We start from the raw sequence: 19,840 nt of genomic DNA, 5'->3' as shown, positions 1-19,840 counted from the left end.
CCACATGGGATGATGGCACCCCTAAGGGGACAAAGATTGGTAGCAAATCTTAGCTATTTCAACAGTCTGTGGCCCTCCAAAAGGCCTCAGTACATAGATGTATGATATCTGTGATATCAAAATGTTATGGTAGCAACTTTGAAAAAGTGTCTAAAAAGGCTGTGTGGGGTAGGGGAGAGGGTGGCGGTAAGAAGATGTTGAGAGACGCTAGCTTAGAGGTAACAGCAACCCTGCTTCATTCCATTGCCTGACGTGACCCTTAGTATTATTTTTTTTCCTCCAGGTTTCCAATAAACTTGGCAGAAGCAGCATTTTTTTTTTCTTAAGAAAAGCCAGGAATATAAGCCATGGGATAATTTAGTACCAACCAAATCTACACCTGGGCAAATCCACCCTTTATAAAAGCTGAATATCAACCCAAATGAATGGCTTCCTTGACTGCCAACAAATTTTTGGGTGAGGTTCTATGGCTTATTTCCATACCTGCAAATTGCCACTTTTTCTAGAAAAGAGCCATCGCTGCCTTCTGAGTCAGGCTGTGAGTCTAGGTCCCCATCATCACATCACAGAGGAGGGGTACTGCCCACATCCCTGATACAGTCAGATGTACAGCCTGAGACAGCACCTGCCTGCACTCCACTGTGACGGTGCCTGTGTGCGCCTTTGTCCTGATGCCCCATCACAGCACTTCTGTGATCAAAGCACAAATCGTCCTCTCCACAGTTCCAGGTCCTAGCTACCAATTACACTGGCACACCATACATTGCAAATACTTTTGAAAAAGAAAATAAACTTTTAATCTAAGAAACACAAGCCCCCTTTAAAGTATCAGGCCTAGAGAGACACTGAAATGAGACCGCAATCATGTCCCCCAACTTGGGCTAACTAATCATTTCAAAGCCACTTGCTCTATGGACCCCAGATTGAGCATCACCACCCATAGCCATAAATTATCCTAACAATGCCACACACTGGACACCATCACCCACACTCCATAGCTCAGCAATGTTTAGCCAATCATGAATCGATGGTATTTCTGTAAACCCGCGAGAATTCCTGAAAACCAGCTTTTGTAATCGCCCCTCTCCTGATTCACCCTTCTCTCCTTTGTTCTCCAGAGCCCTTGGAAGTGTTTCCTGGGCTGCAGACCTCAGCCGCGGCCCAAATAAACTCCCCACCTATATTAGTTTTGCCTCAGTTTCCTTCTTTAGGTCGACATCTCACTATAAGACATTCACAGTATACGGACGAAATGCAAGCTTCCACCCATATTATCGCAACACGTGCTCACTCCACAACCATCAACCTCTGCTCAGTTCACACGCTCTTCACTCACTGTGGTCTTCACTGATTCAATCATCTTGCTCAAGTATTATAAACAAGGTATTGTGCTTTGGTGCAATACAGGCTAACAAGATTTTAAAATCAGTTACTGCTTGTAGAGAGAAACAGAAGTGCACAAACAATGCTACAATATAAGGAACTTTGCAACAATCACGGAAGAGAATTACAAACCCAGCACTGATGGTGTTTCAGAGGAGGGGACATCACGCCTAGAAGCAGGAAGCCAGGGAAACCTCGTGGTGCACAAGCCTTAAAGAATGGGGCCAAACTGGCCGGGCGCGGTGGCTCACGCCTGTAATCCCAGCACCTTGGGAGGCCGAGGCGGGCAGATCACTAGGTCAGGAGATCGAGACCATCCTGGCTAACATGGTGAAACCCCGTCTCTACTAAAAATAGAAAAATTAGCCGACTGTGGTGGCACGCACCTGTAATCCCAGGTACTCGGGAGGCTGAGGCAGGAGAATCGCTTGAACCTAGGAGGCAGAGGTTGCAGTGAGCCGAGATTGTGCCACTGCACTCCAGTCTGGCAACAGAGCGAGACTTCGTCTCAAAAAAAAAAAAAAAAAAAAAGAATGGGCCAACATCAGAAGTGGAAATGCAGCGGAGGGAAGATTAGTGAGCAGAGGGAATGAGCGGCGTGAGTTACGGTGAGAGCATCAGCAAATGGAACGGCAAGACATGGGGGCCTGCAGACTAAACCCATCATATTGCTTATATTCCAAAGTCTTAACATCAAATATTTTAAAACTAGGAATAGATCATTTTACTTTACTAAAAAAGTAAAGAGCATTTACCTCCAGTCGGAAATTTCTTGGCTCGTTCCTCATAGAACCATTCTCCAGTTTTTATTTTGACATTCCTGAAAACATGAGCAGAAGGAAAGCTTCAGAAAGAGAAGATATGAATAGTGCTATAATTACCCCTTTTAAGGGTCAGGTAAGGTCACAAAATATTAGTCTTGCAATGGACCTCAGCAATCAATTTCCTGGCTCGAACCCCTAACTTTACAGATTCCCCATAGAAGCAAAGTGATTTCAGTATCAGCAGCAAAGCCGCGCAACTCCCACTGCCATGTGTTTTATCTTGCATGTCATAGGTACGTTCATGTATGTGAATATGTTGAATATTATCTAATCCCCTAAATCAACACAAAACACCTTAAGGCAATCTCAGCCTCTAGGCAGAAGTTTTCCCCTGGAGCACTTGTGGGAAGCAGAACATAAAAAATCAGGGCAAGTCTAGAGGGAGTCATGGGTGGTAAATTCCCATGCCTTTGAAGGGCTGCACCTCTCCATATTCAATTTCTGAAGATGCCTCTTCAGTCCTGGCAAACAGAACAAGGTCTAATCCTTAGAGGAGGGAACAGGAAAGCAAATCCAAAGGGCAGAAATTACAAGGCCCCCACCTGATAAATGCACTTTACTTGCAGAATTGCTTTTCTGGTGAGTGACCCATTCCAGCTCATCTACTCTCTCACATGCTCCAGCTCGTTACCATTGGGCCCAAAATATCCATATCTGAGATGCTATAGTCGACTGAGCTAATCAGACAGGGGGACAACCTCGATAAGTAAACACACACACAGACAATCACAGAAAATGAAAAACAGCTAAGGAGAAGGAAGAAAGGTGAAAGCACCTAAGTGAATGAACATTGCAAATCATTGAAAGGACTCCAGCCCTGGTTTCAGAACCTACACAAGTAGTAGATAAATTAAAATCCTAGTCACCCAGCGCGAATCATCTAATAGAACCATCTAATCTCATTTAATTCCAACTGATTACTTGCGCAGTTTAAGCAGGAGCTAATTTGGCATATAGAGATTTGGGCACAAACTCGGGGATCTCTTGGGCCTGTGATTAAAGAATAGAAAGTAAAAATACCACAGTATTTTTATCCCTAAACCATATGACAACCAGCACTTTTTGCATTTGAGGCTGTTTCCTTTGAATACTAGGTTTGGCCCAGGTCTCCATTACCCTTTCTTGCAAAATCAGTGGCTTCATAAGCAATTATTCCACAATATCTTTTGTAAGGACTCCCTGTCTGCACTAATCCCAAGACTTTTTTTTTTCCTTTGAGATAGGGTCTCATTCTATCGCCCAGGCTGGAGTGCAGTGGTGTAATCTCGGCTCACTGCAGCCTCAACCTCCCAGGTTCAAGTGATCCTCCCTCATCAACCTCCCAAGTAGCTGGGACTACAGGCATGCACCACCATGCCTGGCTAAGTTTTGTACTTTTGTGGAGACAGGCTTTCACTACGTTGGCCAGGCTGGTCTTGAACTCCTGGCCTCAAGTGATCTGCCTGCCTTGGCCTCCCAAAGTGCTGGGATTACAGGTGTGAGCCACCACACCCAGCCTAATCCCAAGTTTACAAAGGAGGACCACTCATTGCCCTTAGAGTCTATGATGGAGGTGATAGATCCTGTAGTCTCTGTCCATGTCAGGGCCAACACAGGGTAGTGTGATTCATTAGTAACCAAAGAAAGTATCTAGCACTTCTTCCCAGGTGATAAACCAGAATGAGGTTATGAAAGTTTCTTGGAAGATTTTATGAGTTCAGCAATAAATCTGTGCCCTTAAACTTTTCAGAATCATGACTTACTTCTTTAAAATTTTTTCAATCAGCCCATAAATATATCTCAAAAGGCAAAAGCCTAGGGTGGTGGGGAGAGATGAAGCCATAGAATCAGGAGACCTAACCCATGACTGACCTTCACATTAACTACATGAGGGTCACTAGGATTACAAATGCCAAGCACTGGATGCCTAGATGGCTCTTAATAAACTGCTGGGGTTTTCAGCATCCATTTTCACAGCCCTGAATTCTGCTAATGCTGTCATTTCATTATCAAAGGAGAAATAACTGTTGAAAAACACTTTGCAAATTCTAGCACACAAACATTCAATAAGATGAATGGAGGACCCTACCAGAAAATATTTTGACCTTATTACTAACACCAAGCAGTGAGCCAAACACACACGTTGTAATGCATTTTGCATCTAAATTGCTTGCATCTGCAGGTGGCTAAGCTACTGCATCTATGCTCTATGTTCCAAGAAAAGTCAGGATGATGTCCCTAGAGTTGCTTAATGTATTTTCACCATTCAACTGACAAGAGGTAGAAAATTGGTCTGCACAGCCAGGATTCTTCAAATCCCTAAAGAAGCACATCTCCTGTGCCGAACTGCTCTCCAACCAGCACCCCAGTGGCAAGGAGGTGTCCAGAGAGCCCTTTAGACACATGAACTACAAAAACTTCAAATCAAGAAGTCGCATCAGTGGGACATGTCTGTAATCTCAGCACTTTCAGAGGCCGAGGCAAGAGGATTGCTTGAACATAGGAGTTCCAGACCAGCCTGAGCAACACCCCTACCAAAAATACAAAAATTAGCCAGACACAGTGGTGCATGCCAGTAGTCCCAGCTCCTCAGGAGGCTGAAGTAGGAGGACTGCTTGAACCCAGGAGGTGGAGGTTACAGTGAGCCGAGATTGCACCACTGCACTCCAGCCTGGGCAACAGTGTGAGACCGTATCTCAAATAAAATTAAAAAAAAAAAAAAAAAAGCACCAGCAGCAGAGGCTGCATATTGTAAAAATGAGAACAACCTAATTTTTTCATGATAGTTGGTCCAACTGCTCAGTAATTCTCAGCTAAATTAGTCCTATGCATGCATATAGTTGGATTTTTTTTTTATTTCAAATAGACTTTTTTTTTTTTTTTTTTTTTTTTTTTTAGATGGAGTTTCATTCTTGTCACCCAGGCTGGAGTGCAATGGCACGATCTTGGCTCACTGCAACCTCTGCCTCCCAGGTTCAAGTGATTCTCCCGCCTCAGCCTCCCGAGTAGCTGGGGTTACAGGCGCCCACCACCACGACCGGCTAATTTTTGTGGGGTTTTTGTTTGTTTTTGAGATGGAGTCTCACTCTGTCGCCCAAGCTGGAGTGCAGTGGCGCCATCTCTGCTCACTGCAAGCTACGCCTCCCAGGTTCATGCCATTCTCCCGCCTCAGCCTCCCGAGTAGCTGGGACTACAGGCACCCGCCACCTGACCGGCTATTTTTGTATTGTTAGTAGAGATGGGGTTTCACTGTGTTAGCCAGGATGGTCTCGATCTCCTGACCTCATGATCCACCCGTCTTGGCCTCCCAAAGGGCTGGGATTACAGGCGTGAGCCACCGCACCCGGCCATTTTTGTGTTTTTAGTAGAGATGGGGTTTCACCATGTTGGCCAGGCTGCTATCAAACTCCTGACCTCAGGTGATCCACCTGCCTCGGCCTCCCAAAGTGCTGGGATTATAAGCATGAGCCACTGTGACCAGCCCTACTTCAACTAGTCTTGCATCTAAAATGGTTCATAGTTACAAAGCAAAATACTTGTTTTTTTCCACCAGCGCAGTTTATCTGATTTCGACGTCCTTCCAGGAAAAAAACGACTGATCATTGTGATTGAATCCTAGGTAACTATCAAAGGAGTCAGAGAATCAAGATGAAGATAAAGGGTTTTTATCAAGCTGCTACCAACACTTCTTACAAAACACGAACAACTCTCCCTTGCTTAACCTTGGAGAGAAGGCAGGTGGCCCCCCTCTCTGTCACATCCAGTGCTATATTCACAGCTACAAGCTCTGGTCAGGCACAGTGAATGAATGAATATCCTTCCCTCTGCAGGGGGACATCCTTAGAATTAAAGAGACAAGGTGGGATCCAAAATGGGTGTAGAAGTGTGCAGTGAAATTGAGTAGGTGTCATGCCCTCTGTGTCGGGCAGGGCCACACACTGAGGGACCAAGCAGAAACTGTAAATGAGGGAAGGGGGCTGGGAAGGAAGACAACAGGGAGGGGTAGGAACTGTGCTTAACCAGAGGATACACGCCCATTTTAAAGCACTAAAATGATCAATATTAAATACTGCGCAGGTCAAAACAAACAAGGTCTGTGCCCTGTCTGTCGTTTGTTAATGTCAAGTTTGTGACTCCTGGTCTGTTACATCAGATAACCAGTCAATGAAAGTAAGAAAAATTCTACTGCAGCTGGACAGAGCTGTACTTCTTTAAGGCCTTGACGATAAAAATGGTTAGATGCTGTGCCCCGACCTGTCCTCTCCCTGCAGACCTAAGAAGGGGGATCCACCATGACAGAGGGGCGACGAGAAGGCCGAAAGCAGGAGCACACGCTCTCTGCGGGCAACCCCTCAACCTGGCTTTCTAAAGAGAGAACCAAGAGCTTCCGATAAAATGCCACAGTCAGGGTACCTGGAGTCCAGAAGACCAGGCCAGCAGCCTCTGTGACCGTGCATCACCGTGGAACCAGAGGGAACTTTCAGAAAGCAGTTAGCCTCCAAAAACATCTAAGACCCACCTCTGAGAAAAAGAAACAGCAAGATAGTAGGAAGAGCCAGGATGAAGAGACAGCGGGACTACAATAAGGGAATATTTCATAAACTAACAGAGCCAAAGCAGAATGAACTCTGTTTCATCAGCAGAAAAGAACGGAACTGGCAGGCTAGAAAGTTGAATCTGTGAGGCTGACTTGGCAGAGACACTTTCCAGAACGTGAAAGAGAAAGAAAAAGACATTAAATGTTGAGGGAGAAGATTATCATTACTATTATTACTATTTTGAGACACAGTCTCGCTATGTTGCCTAGGCTGGAGTGCAGTGGTGCGATCTCAGCTCACTGCAACCTCCACCTCCCAGGTTCCAGTGATTCTCCTGCCTCAGCCTCCAGAGTAGCTGGGGTTACAGGCATGTGCCACCACATCCAACTAATTTTTGTATTTTTAGTAGAGACAGAGTTTCACCATGTTGGCCAAGCTAGACTTGAATTCCTGACCTCAAGTGATCCGCCCAGCTCGGCCTCCCAAAGTGCTGAGATAACAGGCGTGAACCACCACGCCTGGCCTGAGGAAGAAGATTATTAATACAAAGAGAAAAGGAAGCCAACTTATGCCTTCAAAGCTGTTCCCAGCAGGGCACGGTGGCTCACACCTGTAATCCCAGCACTTTGGGAGGCCAAGGCGGGTGGATCACGAGGTCAGGAGATGGGGACCATCCTGGCTAACATGGTGAAACCCTGTCTCTACTAAAAATACAAAAAATTAGGGGGACGTGGTGGCGGGTGCCTATAGTCCCAGCTACTTGGGAGCCTGAGACAGGAGAATGGCATGAACCTGGGAGGTGGAGCTGGCAGTGAGCTGAGATCGCCCCACTGCACTCTAGCCTGGGCAACAGAGCAAGACTGTCTCAAAAAAAAAAAAAAAAAAAATGCTGTTCCCAAAGAAGCTGTGTAAGTGGCATGAAAGCATCTTGAGAACAATCAGACTTGACTGAGGAAAGCATGACTGAGTTAAACAGAAATAAAAACCCAGGAGACTCAAGAGGGAGCAGCTCAAAAGAACGGCCCTTAATCCACAAAAGCCTCATTCCCAGACACATATTGGAAACTGTTTTTAATAAGGATACAGAAAAAAAAAATAACTGGGCACAGTGGCTCACACCTGTAATCCCAGCACCTCGAGAGGCCAAGGCAGGAGGGTCACTTGAAGCTAGGAGTTCAAGACCAGCCTGGACAACATAGCAAGACCTTGTCTTAAAACATATCTATATCAGCCAGATGTGGTGGTGCGTACTTGGAGTCCCAGCTACTTGGGAGGCTGAGGCAGGAATATCTCTTGAACCCAGGCGTTTGAGGCTGCAGTGAGCTATGATCACGCCCTGTACTCTAGCCTGGGTGATAGAGTGACACCCTGTCTCTAAAAAAACTAACTAGGCCAGGTGAAGTGGCTCACACCTGAAATTCCAGCAGTTTGAGAGGCCGAGACGGGCAGATCACTTGAGGCCAGGAGTTTGAGACCAGCCTGGCCAACAAGGTGAAACCCCTATCTCTACAAAAAACTACAAAAAATTAGCTGGGCGTGGTAGCACACACCTGTAATCTCAGCTACTAAGGAAACTGAGGCAGGAGACTCACTTGAACCCAGGAGGCGGAGGTTGCAGTGAGCTGATATCGTGCCACTGCACTCCAGCCTGGGCGACAGAGTGAGACTCAGTCTCAAAAAAATTAAATTAAAAAAAATTAAAAAACAACTAAATAAAAAGTTTTAAAAGAGAATAAGGCTGCAGTCTCTGCCAAAAAAAGAAAAGAAAAAACCAGTATGTTTCTTCTACATAAAAATCAGGTGATAAACAATGAAATAAAAATAAAACTAGCATCAGCTGTCTCCATAATGTTAAATTCCAAAAGGCAACATGGCTGCATTTACTGAGTAAACAGTGGCAACCCAGGACTTAAAACCCTGTGAAATCATTCCTCATGAAGGAAGACCACGGAAAGCAACTCTCAAATATGCAATGACGTGGAAAACACACCACTTGTGGTCCTCTCCTGGGGAAAAACTTCTTTTTTATTTTTTGAGACACAGTCTTGCTTTGTCGCCGAGGCTGGAGTGCAGTAGTGCAATCTCAGCTCACTGCAACCTCTGCCTCCCGGGTTCAAGCAATCCTCCTGCCTCAACCTCCCAAGTAGCTGGGATTACAGGTGCATGCCACCATGCCTGGCTAATTTTTTGTATTTTAGTAGAGACAGGGTTTCACCGTGTTGCCCAGGCTGGTCATGAACTCCTGAGCTTAGGCAATCTGCCCGCCTCAGCCTCCCAAAGTGCTGGGATTATAGGCATGAGGAAAAACTTGAGGCAATTCAATGGATTGAAAAATGAATCAAAATAAAGAACTTGCAAATTGGGAAATCATGGTCTCCAAAGACCAGCAATGAGCACTTGAATCAGTTATAAAATGCAAAGTTGGTTTAAAATATTGTTGTAAATTAGAAAACACTGAATGTAACAAAAATAATTATGGAAGGAGATGCTGTATAACATACAGATAATAATTATAAAAATAAAGAGATTTCAAAATGTTTGGCTAAATAATCTTTTTTTTTTTTTTTATTTTTTTTTAGACTGAGTCTCGCTGTCAGCTCACTGCAACCTACGCCTCCCAGGTTCCAGCGATTCTCCTGCCCTCAGCCTCCTCCAGAGTAGCTGGGATTACAGGCGTGTGCCATCATGCCTGGCTAATTTTTTGTATTTTCAGTAGAGATGGGGTTTCACCATGTTGGCCAGGCTGGTCTTGAACTCCTGACCTCAAGTGATCCACCCACCTCAGCCTCCCAAAGTGATGGGATTACAGGCATAAGCCACTGATAAAATTATCTATAAAACATTCTTGGTGTGAACCCTGGATGCTAAATTGTCTTGGCTACCATGCAAAATGCCAGCCCAGAAAAACTCTCCTGGGGCTCCCCTCCCTTAGAGGGTGACAGGTTTCAGCTGAACTAAGTAAGGTGACAACAGAGAATATTAACAAAAGACAATGCGCAGAAAGCTCACTGCTTCTCAAAAAGGTTTTAAAGGCAGGACTTTCCCTAACTAATCAAGTGCTGACTACAGAATACAGTTCAATTTCAACAAGAAGAATGACACACACTATTGCCAAAGCATTCCCTTTAGTAAACACAAAAGAAACTTTTTTTTTTTTCCAAAAAGCACTCCATAGGCTGAGCACAGTGGCTCACGCCTGTAATCCCAGCACTTTGGGAGGCCAAGGCAGGTGGATCACTAGGTCAGGAGATCAAGACCATCCTGGCTAACACGGTGAAACCCCGTCTCTAGTAAAAATACAAAAAAATTAGCCGGGCATGGTGGTGGGCACCTGTAGTCCCAGCTATTTGGGAGGCTGAGGCAGAAGAATGGTGTGAACCCAGGAGGCGGAGCTTGCAGTGAGCTGAGATCATGCCACTTTACTCTAGCCTGGGCGACAGAGCGAGACTGTCTCAAAAAAAAAAAAAAAAAAAAAAAAGGCCAGGCGCTGTGGCTTACGCTTGTAATCCTAGCACTTTGGGAGGCCGAGGCGGGTGGATCCCGAGGTCAGGAGATCGAGACCACGGTGAAACCCCGTCTCTACTAAAAATACAAAAAATTAGCCGGGCATGGTGGCGGGCGCCTGTAGTCCCAGCTACTCTGAGAGGCTGAGGCAGAAGAATGGCGTGAACCCGGGAACCGGAGCTTACAGTGAGCCGAGATTGCGCCACTACACTCCAGCCTGGGCGACAGAGCAAGACTCCGTCTCAAAAAAAAAAAAAAAAGTACTCTGTAAATTTCTTTTTTTTTTTTTTTTTTTTTTTTTTTTGAGATTGAGTCTGTCACCTAGCTTGGAGGGCAGTGGCGTGATCTCCGCTCACTGCAACCTCCGCCTCCCAGTTCAAGCGATTCTTGTGCCTCAGGCTCCCGAGTAGCTGGGATCACAGGTGCCCGCCACCATGCCCAGCCTAATTTTTGTATTTTCAGTAGAGACGGGGTTTCACCATGTTGGCCAGGCTGGTCTTGAACTCTTGACCTCAAGTGATCCAACCGCCTCGGCCTCCCAAAGTGCTGGGATTACAGGCATGAGCCACTGCGCCTGGCCAGCAATGTTAAAAGTAGAATTTAGAAGGAAAAAAAGTAATAAGGTTTTGAAACAGGAAAGAGTCAGTAGACAAATGTCATCTTAACCTTGGCACCAGCTAAAATCTTTCCTTCCCAACTCTCTTGTATCACACTTGGCATTCGATTTCTTTTCAATCTTCTATAGAGTTAGTAGAGTTAGACCTTTTACTCACTTGAAGAGTAGATATATTTTCAAGAGTGAAAGTGAATTATCCCATTCTCATACACTATTTGCCTTTGTGAATATAAAATGATTCAATATTTTATCAAAACATGGGATTATAAAAATACTGGGAATACCAGTCTGAAATTCAAAAGATTTTCTAAACTCTGGGAAGTTTACTTTAGGCAGAAACATAATTAGAATAGAATTTCCTTTGAAATGTCACTTGATTTTCAATAAAAATTATTTCATACAATGCAGAAAATGCAACACATCATCCTGTAATAATATATTTACATCTTAAGTCCTTATCTGAAATGCTGAATGACAACAACAAAAAAACCTTTTTAAGTTGTTTCAGAGACGAGATCTCGCTATGTTGGCCAGGCTGGCCTCAAACTCCTGGGCTTATGTGATCCTCCTGCTTGGGCATTCGATGAGTAACTGGGACCACAGGCATGCACACCACATCCGTGACCTCGTGGATGGCCACATCCAGCTCACCTCCCTTTTGATAAATTCCAAGATCTTATTTTAACCACTTCTGCTCTGCAGCAATAACTCAAGACTCAACCTGAGAACTAAGAACATAATAATAAAATGCCAAGGTCTGGATCAATTTTTCAACCAAACACACTTAAGCTGCTCTTTGTTGGCGTCAGGTGTGGTACAAGAGACAAATTTGAGCAATTCAGGAAAGTATCCTGAAATCAACAGTATCACCTGCTGCAATTTGAAACCTTCTAATGAAGCTCTGTTGCACCTTTATTATTGTTAAAATATTCGCAACTTACAGAATTCTCTGTACAAACCAATTTGGTTCTAAAGCACCTGACAAATGTTCCTAACGAAACAGGCAGCGTGTTCACAGATATCTGAAGCTGAAGAATAATCAATTTGTTGTGGTCACAGCAATTACAAAGCATGAAAAGAAGATCACAATTTGAAGGAAACTAGTCTGAACAAGAGTAATTCCTCAGCAATCTTAAGGAAGAAGACCAGGTTTCTTTTAGATGTGGAATTTGTTATGACATAGTATATTAGTTTCAATAGAAAAAAATTAATGCAAACATAAATCATCAAGCTTAATCTTATTTTTTTTAATGAAGCTAAAACAAACATATACAAAGCATGGTCTCCTCCTTGATATTTCAACTTAATTGTTACCATCTGCCATTTCACTGCAGAAATTGTCAATAAAATCCACGGGAAGAAACATCAGTGGAAAACAAGGACGTTTCTGCTTTTAACTTGTTTGTTTCTCCTCCCAAGTCACCCTCTTCTGATTGGCCCCTGCACTACTGAAAACAACTTTCCTCTGTTCTTCTAAGTCCTTTCCAGTGTGCCTTTGATTACTGGGCTCTTTCTGTTCCTTCTCTTTTACTGTCTCTTTGGTTCTCGGATGCCCCGTGACTCGGTTCAGCATGCCAAGCGACCTGTCTGGCCAGTTTTCAGAATCACTTTTCACCTTTCTCTTTTATCCCCTGTAACCAAGGTCCGTCCTCCCCTTTTCCTGTCTCTCCCATTCTCCATCACTATTGCCACCGGCGTCCTCCCTCGGTGCCTCTCATTCACTGCAACGACTCTCAGGTCGCTCTTTTACCTTTACCTTCCGCTCTCCTGATCTTGCCCTGCAAAACCACGCAGACTTTCGGCATGGTGTTCGCTTGGCAAAGAGCACATGCTCAGGCTCCAACTCCTACTGTCTTGGAGGCAAGCTCTTCTGAGTGGCTTTTAAGACTCTGCCGGCCGGGCGCAGTGGCTCACGCCTGTAATCCCAGCCCTTTGGGAAGCCCAGGCAGGCGGATCACCTGAGGTCAGGAATTCGAGACCAGCCTGGCCAACGTGGTGAAACCCCATCTCTACTAAAAATATAAAAATTAGCCAGGCGTGGCAGCAGGTGCCTGCAATCCCAGCTACTTGGGAGGCTGAGGCAGGAGAATCGCTTGAACCTGGAGGCAGAGGTTGCAGTAAGCCGAAATCACACCATTGCACTCCAGCCTGGATGACAAGAGCGAAACTCCGTCTCAAAATAAAAAAAAAAATAAATAAATAAAAGACGCTGCCCTCCCAGGACAAGGCTCCCAGCAGGCAGGAGAGGACTGGAGATTCAGAGGGAGGCCTCGGGGCCCGGGGGACCTGGGTTGCCATCTTCACTCTGTTCTTACTGATATGACCATGGACAAACCATCTTATGTCTCTAATCCTCCACTTTCTCAACTGTAAAATGAGGATGAAAGTAGTAGCTACCCTACACGATTGTTTTACGCTTTTAATAAAACATTAAAAGGACTATTCCAACCATGGATGTTCTGGAAGTCGTCTTGAGCCACTCAGCCTGCCTCATCTCTCCCTGAGCTCCCAGGGCCCTTAGCAACTTGGCAGTCAGCCCTCTAAGAGTAAACTTTCCCTGAAGACAGAAACCTTATCTTAAATGTCTTCTGGAGGCCGGGTGCGGTGGCTCACGCTTGTAATCCCAGCACTTTGGGAGGCCGAGGCGGGCAGATCACGAGGTCAGGAGATCGAGACCACGGTGAAACCCCGTCTCTACTAAAAAATACAAAAAATTAGCTGGGCGTGTAGTCCCAGCTACTGGGAGAGGCTGAGGCAGGAGAATGGCGCGAACCCGGGAGGCGGAGCTTGCAGTGAGCCAAGATTGCGCCACTGCACTCCAGCCTGGGAGACAGAGCGAGACTCCGTCTCAAAAAAATAATAAAAAAAAATGTCTTCTGGAACCTCTCAACACAAGGTCAGGGCCAACACCTGCCACAGGCCTCTTGTTCTGCAGCAACCTGCGAGTTGGTTGGTTGGTTTTGGTCATTGCTACCCTAGCACTTCCCCTTTCTTGATTTAAAAAACCAATTTTCCTCATCTTGTTCCTGTCACAGATCCACTTTTTCTTGAGGAATGAGCCTGAAGCAAAGGAAGAAGCAGGAGACACAATGATCGGGGTCAAAAACCTTTTCTAGGTCCCCAGATGTGCGACAGTTATGAATGTCAAAGATTCTGAAGTTTTACAAAGTCTCATCTTTGTTTTGGTCCTAAAAGAAGGAGGACAGCCCAGACTGGATAAAGTTGGAGAGAGGACAGAGGGCTGTGGGGACAGGAAGCAAGGCGAAGGGAAAGAAAATGCATGTCACCACAAACGACTTGGCGCTCTCCCCTCCCGACTTCTGTTAATGCACTCATAGTAATGCAATGACCTTAAGTATTTTGAAAACCATCCTCATTTCAAAATAAGGAAGCTGGGGTTTAGAAGTCATATTTCATGTACTTAGAGGGTAAAGTTTCAGTGCCTGAGACACAATGCTCACTAGGGCAGAGATTTCAACACTGTCAGCTTCCTGGGAGATTGCCTCAGACCTTGTCCTCTTGTTTTGATTTTTTGTTTACAGTTCATTGTTAGAAGAAGAAAAAGTGCTGAGAAATGTTAACACCCTGCCCAGCAATGTTTATTATTAGACTTCAAATATATATATGGTTGATTGAAATGGGGAAGATGATCCTGAGACCTTTCTAGAGATGATTTGGAATTGCTCTCTATGCCGCCAGGGCAGCTCACAGTAATTATTTTTTGCTCTCAAGCAAGGAAAAGCCTGAAGGACAATGGCTTCAGCAAACCGAAGAAACATGAGATGAGAAGGCGAATTCTGCCACCGTCCGTGCGACTTGGCACGCTGTGAGCAAAATGGACGGGAGCAAAGAAAGCAGGTTGAACCACTTCACCTCTCTGGCTAGATGACTGAAATACAGTAAGCCTTGCAAAGGGACAAGACACTTAAGTAGATGAATGCCAGGGCATGCATTAAACACAGCCCTCCCGATTTAGGGGGAAGAAACCCCAGCCACGATGCCCACACTGTGTAAGTGCCTCCCACAGTCTGTGTCCCTGGGCCACTCACACATCTGTGGCAATATTTAGAAGTTGTTTTCAAATCTCAGGGTCTCTGATGACTCCCATTCACACCAGCCTAGCACTCCTTCCCTTCTCCGAAGTTCTGTGATGTCCTTGTGCACCGTCTCCCCCAGCAGACGGAGTCACCACTCTAGTGTTTTCACGGAGCTCATGGCCAGTTCACTCTTGCTTTGAACAATGGGAGTCTAAGCCAAGTCGGTTCTTTATCGTTTTCAGAATGGGAAGTGCAAAAACACCAATTCCATGTTAAAACTGGTCTGCTGGGCACGGTGGCTCACGCCTGTCATCCCAGCACTTTGGGAGGCCGAGGTGGGCAGATCACAAGGTCAGGAGATCGAGACCATCCTGTCTAACAAGGTGAAACCCCGTCTCTACTAAAAATACAAAAAATTAGCCGGGCGAGGTGGCGGGCGCCTGTAGTCCCAGCTACTCGGGAGGCTGAGGCAGGAGAATGGCGTGAACCCGGGAGGCAGAGCTTGCAGTGAGCCGAGATCACGCCACTGCACTCCAGCCTGGGTGACAGCGAGACTCCGTCTCAAAAAAAAAAAAAAACTGGTCTTAAAACTCCCTAACACCAATTGATTACTATAAATGTAGATTCAGTCTCACTAATGGGAAGCATGTCCATTTCTTTACCTGAGTATCGAAGACAGGTCAGCTTCAAAAAGGCAGTATTTAAACCTCAGATGATTACTCCAATATTCCCTAGATTGTAATTTACTCCACTGGTACTGAGGGAGATAAATTAAGTGCTAAGAAAATGACAGCACTTAGTTAAGAGATCCAAATGAATCTGAACTCCTGGGTTAGCCCATCCTTAGACTTAACAAACTTTTGTTGTTTTAACAGGTTCTCACTCTGTTGCCCAGGCTGGAGTGCAGTGGTGCAATCACAGCTCCCGGGTTCAAGTGATCCTCTCATCTCAGCCTCCCAAGTAGCTGGGACTACAGGCATGCACCACCACACTTGGCTAATTTTTGTATTTTTTGTAGAGACAGGGTCTCACTACGTTGCCCAGGCTGGACTCAAACTCCTGGGCTCCAGCAATCCACCCACCTTGGCCTCCCAAAGTGCTAGGATTACGGTCATGAGCCACCGCACTTGGCCCAAACTTCTGTAAATGAAAAAAATGTTGCTATATAATAAAATTTATTTTTGGATGAAGATAACTTCCAAGGCTAGAAAGGTAGCTCCCTATCAGGCACTCGGTACACATTTACTGGCTGAAGGTGAGAAGTGAGTGCTCTTTTTATGAGCGGTTTGTAAAGAGGCCTCCTCCGAGACCTGAATCAGTGGGAGGGATCCAACCACCAGCCATGCTCACCTGTCCTCGAAGCACACCGTGCACTTCCAGGCATGGGTCCCCCTCAGGAACACTCGGCACTGGGCGCACACGCGGTGGCTGCAGCCCCGGCACACAGCGCCCCGGTGCAGCAGGAGCCCCAGCACCTGTTGGCAGCGCGCACAGCACTTCTCTTTGTACTCCCGGTCCGTGTTCTTCGCTCCTTTCCACCGGAGATGCTGCAGGTGCGTTTTCAGTTTCCTGCAGCCCACAGAGTTAAAGAAGATACTATTAGATGCAACACCTGACCCCAGGCTACAAGGCAAGAGCCCAGGCAGTACCCTCCATGGCAAGGGAAGGGGCTTTGGCATTCGACATCCCTGGGCTCCAACATGGCTGTGTGAACTGGGCTGTCACTCAACATCTCAAGAGTTGAGGCTCAAGGGTTTCCTCAACTGTGAAACAGGTGATACAACCTTTCCTCCGGGTAGGACTGTGAGGACTAAATGGCAAAGTATAAATAACATGCCTGGTGCAGAGAAGCTCCCTGCTAGGTCCATCCCTTCCTGCCCAAAGGCTGTTATGATAGTAAGCAAGAATAGTGAAAGGGGAGGAAAAGACACCGAAAAGAGCATCCATTCTAATCTGCAAGGCATGGAACAATCTAGAAATACACAGCATACATCCCTGCTATTGGTATAAGTTACCCAATAAAATCCACTGATGCTATGCTTTTGCTACATTTTTTTTTAAATGAGTGGTCAGCCCACTCCCCTAGACAAATAGCCATAGTGCAAAGAGATACTATATTGGACCAAAAAGGTGTCATTTACTAGCACGCTCTTTTATGAATGTCTGTGATACCTACTTGGAGAAGAGATGAGCCAATCCCAAGAAACAAGATGACATCAGAAATGCACTTTAAAATTCAACTTTCAGGATCTACCCCAGAATTAGTACCCTTTGAAACACAACTTCATCACTATTATGTCTATGTCACTTTGTTAATATTCAAAGTGATATCTCTAAATCACTGCAAGATCTTTCATCATCAAATAAAATTTCACTTTTCTCACTGTATTATAGTTTTTGTTTTCATTTTTTTGTTGTTGTTGGTTTGAGACAGTCTTGCTCTATTGCCCAGGCTGGAGTGCAGTGGCGTGATCTCGGCTCACTGCAAACTCCACCTCCCAGGTTCAAGGGATTCTCCTGTCTCAACCTCCTGAGTAGCTGGGATTACAGGCACCTGCCACTGCCCGACTAATTTTTGTATTTTTATTAGAGACAGGGTTTTACTATGTTGGCCAGGCTGGTCTCAAACTCCTGACCTCAGGTGATCCACCTGCTTCAGCCTCCTAAAGTGCTGGGATGACAGGCGTGAGCCACCACGCCTAGACTGTATTATAGTTTTTAACAGAAGAAAGTTTACAAGTGCACTTAGAAAGCTTTGAAATAACAGGGAGGATGAAGAATACTATACCAGAAAATTCTCCTCACTCCTCAAGCATTTGGTTGTTCCAAAGTTTTGTTTTCTAATGTGTTCTGCCATTAGAAACCAAACCCTCACTTCCTCCATAGACATTGATAAACAAGCGCCAACCTGTTTAAAGATGGATCTTGACAGCTAAGGCAGAACACTGCTCTGATAGAGTTCAGCACGCTTTTCCAAATGCTGACCCGCATCGCACAGCCCGTGCAGCTTAGAAACAGACAGGGAAGAGTTCCCTGTTGGCAAAGCGGTCAGGAAACAGGCTAAGCAGGTTCATATTTTATGCTCCCCCTTCCTCAAAGCCAGCTGGGAAGCAAAAGCGAGCAAAGAAAAAAGGGCTGGATTCCATCAGATTGGCTGCTTGTGAGCCACTTTCTTTGCTTCTCTTTACACCTCCAGGCACTGTCAAAAATGAGGTAGGAAAACCCTTAACCCGAGGTCTTTCCTTAAAGAAGGGGTAAACTGGAAGCCTGAAAATGTCTCTTGAAGGATTCCCACAAAGTCGGCAAACAGACAAGCAGATGGCAGACAGCAAACTTACCGCCCAAAGGCACCGTTTTAAATGAGTAACAAGAGCGGCCTCCCTCCTCCTGGGCTTCCTCTACGTTTAGTTACATAAGGAGGATCATCTCCACCAACAGACCTTCGTTAGGACCCTTCTCAGGCCCGAAGCCCAGCAGCAGGTGGGTAGTGATTTGTAAGCAAGCAGCATCAGCGACGGAGTGGCAGGCCCCAAGCAGAGGAAGCTAAACACCCGAAGTGACCCCACAGCAAGAGCAGCCTACCATATCCTCTCCTCCTCTGTGTTTTGAATCGCCTGGTCTCGGTACAGGACCTGGAGAATGGCCTCGCGTTCTAACTCCTTGAGAGCACTCAGATCTACTTCTTGGGCCATTTCTTCTCGGTTTTCGTTGACCCAGGTTGGAAGAGCTTCACTCCACGCACCAAGCGCTCACACCCTGCAGATGAGCGGCGGACGCCAGCTGCAGCCAGCCTTGTTTAAAGAGCTCCCTCTCCTATTTCATTGGCAACTGTTTTGCTTGGGGTTCTTTTTTCCTTTTTAACTGTGTCATACTCCTTAGAAGAAGAAAGCCTCAAGAAGTTCTGCGTTTGTCGGAGTTACGGCTCACAGAGCCTCGTGCCACCCGGGGGTGTTTTCACCAGGTTCTGCTGCAGCTGCTGACGTTCATCTAAGACAAAAGCATATCTTTTTTCTGAGGTTTCACCAGAGATTGTTATTAAATTATCCACAGCTGCAAGCAGATAATTTCTGCAAAGCAGAAGTAATTTTCAAGCCAAGGAAATCTACAAATAGCAATAAAAAGAGTATCAGTGACTCATAGAAGCTAACCTTCCACTTAAGATATTTCCAGGTCAGCAGGAACCATCGTTAAAAGCTCAGCCCATTCAATAGCTGTAGAAAAGAAAAAAAAGGCATCTTTTTTTGGCTTAAGTATCTCTGGAGCATTACTTCCAAAAAGACAAAATATTCTACACAAACCCTTGCATTTTCTGCTCGTGGCGATAATGTAAAATTTTAAATTTGCTTAAACAACACTTCTCATATTTCTAAAAAACTTCCAAACTTGAATTTTCCTAATATGGATTTCATAACTTCAGTGGTCAGAGGATGTAAAAGTCTGCGTTTAATGTACATTATCCTAATTGAAGATACATTGGAAAAATGACATTCCCAACTGTTGGCTATTTTTACAATTAACTTCAACACTCAAAAAATTTTTAATCAGTTAAGGAGGTATGAAGCAGCACAACCACAAGCTCAGCCTATCAATTATTTACGGTCTTAAATAAGTTTCATGAGCTGCCTTATGCATCAGCTGTTGTTTTTGTTTAATGACAGTTGAAAGGTTCTGCCTACATCCTTTTATCCAAAAAATGCAGAAGATCAAATCAATATACTTCCTATAGTACCATTTTTGTTATTAAATCTATGTGAATCCCTTAGTGATAAGACGTCCTTTCAATGCTTTAAAAGCTAAACTTCCTTTGCTGGGCTTCAAAAAAAATCCGCATTATATTAATTTATGATCCATGGCAAATTAGTGAATGAGAGGCTAATAGAGCTCTAAGGTAGCAATTCCTTTAAGTAAAGGTTCTTAACCTTTTTCTTAATCTTTGGTAGTCTGGTGAAGCCTATGTAT

At 45.1% G+C, this 19,840-nt stretch overlaps 1 protein-coding gene across 2 annotated transcripts in view; it reads right to left on the bottom strand.

The window, feature by feature from the left end:
• SYTL3 (synaptotagmin like 3) overlaps positions 1–18,918 on the bottom strand; it is a 102,654-nt gene extending 83,736 nt beyond the window's left edge. For both annotated transcript variants that reach the window (XM_030809917.1, XM_030809918.1), the window contains exons 1-3: positions 18,464–18,918; positions 16,232–16,450; positions 2,139–2,203 (exon numbers count right to left, since the gene is read on the bottom strand). In XM_030809917.1, the coding sequence (XP_030665777.1) occupies positions 2,139–2,203; positions 16,232–16,450; positions 18,464–18,573 (394 nt within the window). In that variant the 5' untranslated portion in view covers positions 18,574–18,918. The remainder of the gene's footprint in view (positions 1–2,138; positions 2,204–16,231; positions 16,451–18,463) is intronic.
• Between the last annotated feature and the right edge of the window lie 922 nt (positions 18,919–19,840).

The sequence above is a fragment of the Nomascus leucogenys genome, chromosome 3, assembly GCF_006542625.1.
Source record: "Nomascus leucogenys isolate Asia chromosome 3, Asia_NLE_v1, whole genome shotgun sequence".
In the NCBI taxonomy this organism is placed as follows: domain Eukaryota; kingdom Metazoa; phylum Chordata; class Mammalia; order Primates; family Hylobatidae; genus Nomascus; species Nomascus leucogenys.
The sequence above is the reverse complement of the archived record's forward strand: the minus strand, read 5'-3'. Positions and strand labels throughout refer to the sequence as shown.